The 7,013-nt window shown below is 39.6% G+C and overlaps 1 protein-coding gene across 1 annotated transcript in view; it reads left to right on the top strand.

Annotated features, from left to right (window-relative positions):
• The window catches only part of DNAI1 (dynein axonemal intermediate chain 1), a 135,547-nt gene that overhangs the window by 23,249 nt on the left and 105,285 nt on the right, over positions 1-7,013 (top strand). Inside the window, exon 10 of the mRNA XM_057369673.1 lies at positions 6,916-7,003. Within this exon, the coding sequence (XP_057225656.1) occupies positions 6,916-7,003 (88 nt within the window). The remainder of the gene's footprint in view (positions 1-6,915; positions 7,004-7,013) is intronic.

The raw sequence follows: 7,013 nt of genomic DNA, 5'->3' as shown, positions 1-7,013 counted from the left end.
TTTTTATGCATTGTGTTTGTGTCTCATTTTTGATTATTAGGTGAGCGATGAAATAGTAAAATAGGTAGAAACACTGTGTCATGTTTCAAAGAATTGTAAGTGATGCAGTGGTTTTGTGTACAATTTTTCAATCGAACAGCAAAGAAATTCAGGATTCTTTCAAAATACAGCACTGCAGTAAAACACTTTTCACTTTTTTTTTTTTTAAATTTCAATTTTTAATGTTTTTATAGAATTACAATGTGTACATTTTCTAATTGCTTTCATGGGTGGCATGCTTCTCAGAGTATCARATGTTTTAACACCTGCCACACCCTCCGTTGATGCTGTGATCTTGCTGTGGGGGTGATACTGACTCCTAATGCAGGCTCCCCTGTCAGGAGTCACCTAGGAGTGCCTTGTGGGAATGACAAAGTTCCTTCCACTGAAGTGACAGTATCCYCATCTTAAAAATACCATCCCACTTCAAGCACTGAGTATATGATGTATAGGATCATATGACAACCCTGAAAGATTTTCTTCATGTTCCAAAATATTTTCAAGGGGTACAGGAAGTTTCTATTACAGTTTCAGTTTAACTGTCTGGGTCTTTCTTCTGCAGTCTAAGGTAAATAATTTAGARGGCAAACCAAAATAATTTCTGTAATGACTAGGGGAAGATATACTGAAAGCTCTAATACAGGATTGTGGAAGTCAGTTCRTAACTTGATCCTAGAATAGGTGTAGTTATATCAACATAAGTAAGATATATATTTWTATATATGTAATAAGAGCTGGCTCCAGAAACCGGCTTTAGCTTTTTCATTCCATATGGCTGATAAAACTGCAGAGGATTTGGCTGGTTTAGCCACGAAACAGTGCTGTGCCAGCATAAACCTTGCAGTATAAACAGACCAGGAACATGTTCTGACTGGCTTCTTCCTGTGAATTRTGCCATGGAAATTCACAGTCCTTTTGAAAACCAATAAACCTTTCGCCTGAGCATGTTTCAGAGAATTAAGCCTGAAATCAACATTACACTTAACAGGCTTAAAGGGCAGGCTGCTAAAAACTGATAATGAAAATAAAGTAAATATTCTAGTAATGAAACCATATTGAAAAACACCTGCTGCCCACTCCACTGACAACAGTGGGGAATTGAAATCCAGTCACTCATGACCTGTCCCTTTGGTGTTTTCCTTTTCAATCTTAATACTTTCCAAGGTGCTTGCAGGGAGGCTAATAAGTCAATGAACTGAGTGAAAGGGAAACCTTCTTTATGCCAAGCCAGTGTCCCACACTGAGGTCCTCTGCGAGGCTGCTGGGCCACCTTGAAGTGTATGAAAAAACTGATGAATTTTCTACTCACTAACTGGAGAAAACCAACCTGAAGTACTTGAAGGCTCAAATGAGAGCCTTAAAACAGTCATTATGTCTGTTCAGATGTAGGTTTGTGGAAACTAAATATTGAAGGCATCAGAATCTGTATTTCTAGCCCCAAGTCAGCAAATGGAGAAGTGGATTTTGTGGAGCTTTTAACTCCCAGGTTAAAAGCTCATGTTGCACCATGCTAATWGAAACAGAGCTTTTACAAGTGAGTGCTTTGTAGGGACAAACTKTATTTGGTTATTGCTAAAGGGAACTGTGGAATATCAAGGAGAAGACATGGCTRATCTGGATCAAGGTGCAATGCCTAGAAGGGCTGGAAGCTACAATTGATTTCCACTGCTGTTTTGGTCAGGCTTGGTATTATCAAGAAAAAAGTGTGATAGCTACTGAGTTAGCACCCAAAGTTAGATTTAACCCAAAGGAAAGAAGAAGAGAAAATGAATACCTGTTACTACAGGTGATCTCTGACAGAAACTGTTGCTATGGTAGAAGGCCATGAAAGAGAAGATCCAAGAACTAGAGCCACAGCTGGAGATGATGGTAGGAGTTAGATGAGGATTTGTAAATGTAATGGATGAAAAGAGAGAGAAAACAATACTGGTACTGAAAAAGAGGTCAAAAGAACACATGACTGGGAGAGGAAGGATGTGACCCATGAAAGAAAGTGTTCAAAMRTAGAGAAGAAAAGAGAGCAGGAGGRCAGGGAGTAAAGGGGAGGGGAGCCTTGACAGTTAAGCAGAAGCTTCACACTAGGGGAAAAGGAGTAAAATGAAGCTATGCATAGCACTGAAGAATGAGGAGAAGCAAGGTGGTTTAGCAAASCGGAAGATAGAAGCAGCCAAAAGAAAGGGAGATAACAAGGATTTCAGCAGAAGAAAGGTTGAGAATCCAATAAGGGAGATATATGAGCAAATAAAAGTTGAAATAACAATAAGTGTTTGACTGGAGACTATGATGGKGGACTCCTAGAAATCTCCCTGTGTGCCTCACACTTAAATGGATGTAGAGAGGAAAGGGTGTGCAGGGATACATTTGGAACTTTTCCTCTTTTTTAGTCAAGGCAATATACAGACGCTGGATAACACAGAATACCAAAGAGGAATGATATCAAATTTTCTGAGCCAAAAATATCTGGAAGGAGMGAAAACTAGGCAGAAGTGTTGTATCTGCCTGTCCTGCTCTTTCTGTTCCTTTGCCATCTGTTTATGGCTCTGATTACAAAAAGGATACTCAATGATCTTAAAGGTCTTTTCCAAMCCAWATTATTCTATAATTCAACCATCCTGACCTAAGACATGCTTGGTCTGACCGACACCTGTCGTTGTGTTCTTGAATTAACTTAGAAATTATTTGAGGCAGAAGCAAAACACAGAACTTAATGAGCAGCCTTGCTCCTCTTACCCTGAGATGGCAAGACATGAGACCACAAGTCTAATACTAAGGATTTTTAATTATTCTATCCAAAGTGGGGTGGAGCAATGTGATTGGAGCATAACAAGGACTTGTTGTATGCAAGAGAGGCAAAAATGGTTCCATTAGTCTGACCTTTAGCAGTACATGAGGCAACAGAATTAATAAGGAGAAAAAAAATACAGAACAGGGATTAAATATGAAATGGAATAAAATAACACATATTTACCGACAGTTGGCTATGTCTAAATAATCTCATCTCTTTCTTTAATGAAAGACAAGTCATGTTTTTCTTGAGYAAGAAAAGTAGAATAAAGGTAATCTAGCTGGAATTCTGTAATTATTGCTGTAGTGCCATTAGGCAATGATTAGATATACCAGAAAAGTTGTTTTTATTACAGCTTGGGAGGGCCTGGTGGAGTGGAAAACTTTATTTTGGAGTATCAAAGSAATCTTTGGTCAGAGCAGGCTTACAATTTGTAATCACAGGGAGAAACATGAGTGTATTTCTCCAACAACTCTGTGTTGTTTGATGAGTTGYGGCTGTGAGAGGCAAGTATATTTCTGGAATATACCCCATGATGAATAGCAGAGAAGATATTTATGTTATGTAAGATGGGGTGATACCTTTTCAGGAATAGAACAGCGATACATGATTTTGATCACCAGGTTTCAAAGATGATTTATTGCAAACTTGCATATATATGGAAAAAATCATAAGAAATCTAAAGCTTGAATACGTAACACTAGAAAATCTTAGCATGTTTATTTGTTGATGCAAAGTTAGGTAGGGAATTTGAGTTAGAATTACTGAGGCAGAGGATAGTGTCAACAGAAATACAGACAGATGTCAACCAGTTAGGAATAGAAAAGTTAAAATTTAAATTAAATTAATTAAAATATAAAATTTAAGTTGGAATCTATTGCACTGGAGCAGCCTCTGAACTCTGAAACAGAAGTGATTGATGGTTGTCCTAAAAAGTCTAAACAAAATTTATATTTAATAAAGAAATGTGCATTCCTGAATCATGTGAGGTCCTGTCTTACTAGTTACACAGCAGCATCACCACTGTCTGTGATATGCCTGGTGAGACAGCCCACAGGTCACAAATATTACTTGGAAGCTCTTGGATGGCTGCTATTATTTTTTATGTAACAGATGAATTTAGAATGCAATTAACTTTCACATTATTGTTCACCTGTTCCTGGTCATCCCTAGTAGTGGATGAGTTTTCACCAACTCCCCTGCCTTCAATTTTCTGTTTGCAGTCTATCAGAATTAAAAGCAAGGAGTGAAAATGAACAGATGAGCACAGTTATGGAATTTAATRACTTCTTGACATGATTCAAGCTGGGGGGCTTTATTTGGGATTTACAGTTGGAATTTGCATTCATGTGTTGCATGGGCAAGAGATGACAACAGCCCTGTACTGTGCTTCTTTCTTTGCAAACCAGGGRCTCTTCTAGTCACCATATATGTGTTGCCAGAGGTGTGAGCAGCTCCTGCACTGATTTTTGTGTGGGGTTTGTCTTCTGGGTATGCAGTTACAYACCAGTAGAAGGTTTTTTTCATGCTTCGGTTCACAGGAGTTTGATTGTGACTGTCCAGCTCCTGAGAGGGAAACATGAGGCAATAAGTGTTTGGGAATTAGAGAGCAAGASCAAGACATTTATTTTCAAAATATTAGCCCATTATCCATTTTACATATGAATCAATTAACATTATTGCTGTTCTAAAAATAACTTATGCACAGAAATAAACAAAACAATAGTGTTGTCCTACACACTCTCACTGCATTTGGCTAACTGGCTCAGAATTGGCCTACTGTGGAACAGTGTATTCTCAACAGATTTTTCTTTAAAAAAGGAGAAATTAGGCCTAGCACTTCCTCTGATAATTTATTTCAGTGGCATACAGAATAAATTAAATCTGAAACTGGACAGAGTACAAAGACAAAATAACTTACTCTTATCCACTTATAATGTCAAATTCTAGTTAGTTATAGATGTGTTGTTAACAGCATAGCTACTTGACAGAAAAGCTGACTTAAAGCTTTTTTGATTCATCATAGGAGACTTTCCTGCATTGTAGGAAAAAAAATCAATTTACTAATATATTGTTTCTGCTTTTACAAGGTTGTTTTGCTTTTTRCTTTGTTTCTTTTAAATTTGTAGCCTATCTTCCACTGACTCCCCCCCAGAATAAAATGTATGGAATCATAGTATCATAAAATTATAGCATGGTTTGGTTTGCAAGGGACCTTGAAGATGATCTAGTTCCAACTCCCCTGACATGAGCAGACCAGTTTGCTCTGAGCCCCTTCCAACCTGGCCTTGAACTCTGCCAGATGGGGAGTCCACAGCTTCTCTGGGCAACCTGTTCCAGTGCTTCAGCATCCTCAGAATAAAGAATTTCTCTCCGATATTTAATCTAAGCCTACCCTCTTTCAATTTAAAACAGGTGTTCCTCATCCTATCACTAAACTTCCTGATAGAGATTCCCTCCCTCTATTTCCTGTAGGTGCCCTTTAGGYACTGGAAGGGGCTCTAAGGTCTCTCCAGAACCTTCTTTTCTCCAGGCTGAACAACCCTGACYGTCTCAGYCTGTCTCCACAGGAGAGGGGCCCCAGCTCCAGATCATATTAATGGCCTCTCCTGGGCTCACTCGAACAGGTCCATGTCCTTCCTGTGCAGAGAYYTGAGAGCTGGATGCAGTGTCCAGGTGGAGTTTCACCAGCGCAGATCTGCGGGGTAGAATCCCCTCCCTTGATCTGTTGCCTTTTTCTGAACTCGGTTTCAAATTTGCTTAATCCTTTCTAGAGTGGCAGAAGAGGACTGCACATATTGCTTGAAGTGTAAGCAAACCATGKATTTATAAAAAATGTAACAGTTTATAGAGTGTTTGGTTTTTTTTGTCCTCTCATCTCTGTAGCCCTATTAGTTTCATGCTCTTTGAAGTGAGACTCAGTCTCCCTTGAGTCTGTGCTGAGCCCAGGAAAGAAGCAGAGGGCTGGACACAAATAATCTGAAGCCATTCAGAAGTTCCTAGTTCTGACTGTAACTGTGGGGTGTAGTTTGGTCAACTCACTTCACTTTTGCTTTTCACGTTCCAGGCACTCTCTAAGCTATGTCACGGATGACATGTTTCTTTTCAGTGTTGTCAGTAGGAAGGAAACCTTACTGTGCTGGCAGCCATCAATCCCTAGAAAGGATTTGAAGATGAAAGCCTTTGAAACACTGATGGGGCTTTGGGGCAGCAGTAGTGGATGGGGTTTCGGGCACTTGGGGCAGCAAGCTCTCAAAGCACTTTATGTATGYCTTGGCATTTTCACATCATTGCACAGAGCTGTGATGATATCATCCTTATATGGGCCAGCACAGTCTGTGGGCTTTCAAACTTTGTCCATCCCACTACTGGCACCCAGGCTTCTTGTCCTTCTTGCTAGTTAATCCACTTTGGATTTCACTAATAGTCACACTTGCTCACAGAGTAAAGAGAGCATCCTCATTCAAAAGTAATTGAGAATGTAAGATGTGGTGATCAGCCACAGGGCTCTGTCAGATAAGTGTCGCAACCAGGCACCTGCTGACAGACCACCAGCCCCTGCCAGGCTTTATTTTCTCCACTTGTCCATGGATCCATGAATGCATTAAATTGGAATTACCCAGTGATTGACTGAAGGACTCCTAAATCCAGTGATGTTKACTTAATGCATGAGACCTTAGAGCTCTCCAGGTGGAGTGAGAAGGTGCTCATGCATGATGAATCTCATCATCAATTTCATCACTGAATCTAATGAACTTTTGTACAGTGAGATGAGGTGGGAATCATGCATGTCYTTTTAGCTCATCCTGTCAGAGGTTAGCTTGAAAGACAAGACTCCTAACTACCTTGGCTAGTAAGTACCTGTATTGAGGTAAATCAGGAACAAACACTGAAGTTMATGCAGCTTTGGACAGCATCTTGCTAAATTTATAACAAAGCAATTACAGTTTTTCAAGTGCCCATAGGTTCTGGTGTGGCACATTTCAAATGAATCTGTTTTCAGGATCAAAGGACTCAAGCTTTTCAGTCACATGAGTTCTGAGGTACATGTAAACAGACAGGACATACATTTTCTCTTCCTTTCTTTTCAGCACGTTGACGCTCTAAGCAAGGTTGCAAAGGCTGTTAAAATAGCAGAACGGATGGTGAATCTGAACACATTTGATGACATTGCACAAGGTATGGCCCA

This window comes from Malurus melanocephalus, unplaced genomic scaffold (assembly GCF_030028575.1).
Source record: "Malurus melanocephalus ecotype Western Australia unplaced genomic scaffold, MMel_1.1 scaffold_113, whole genome shotgun sequence".
Lineage (NCBI taxonomy): Eukaryota > Metazoa > Chordata > Aves > Passeriformes > Maluridae > Malurus > Malurus melanocephalus.
Note: the sequence above shows the minus strand (reverse complement) of the source record. Positions and strands in the feature narration are given on the sequence as shown.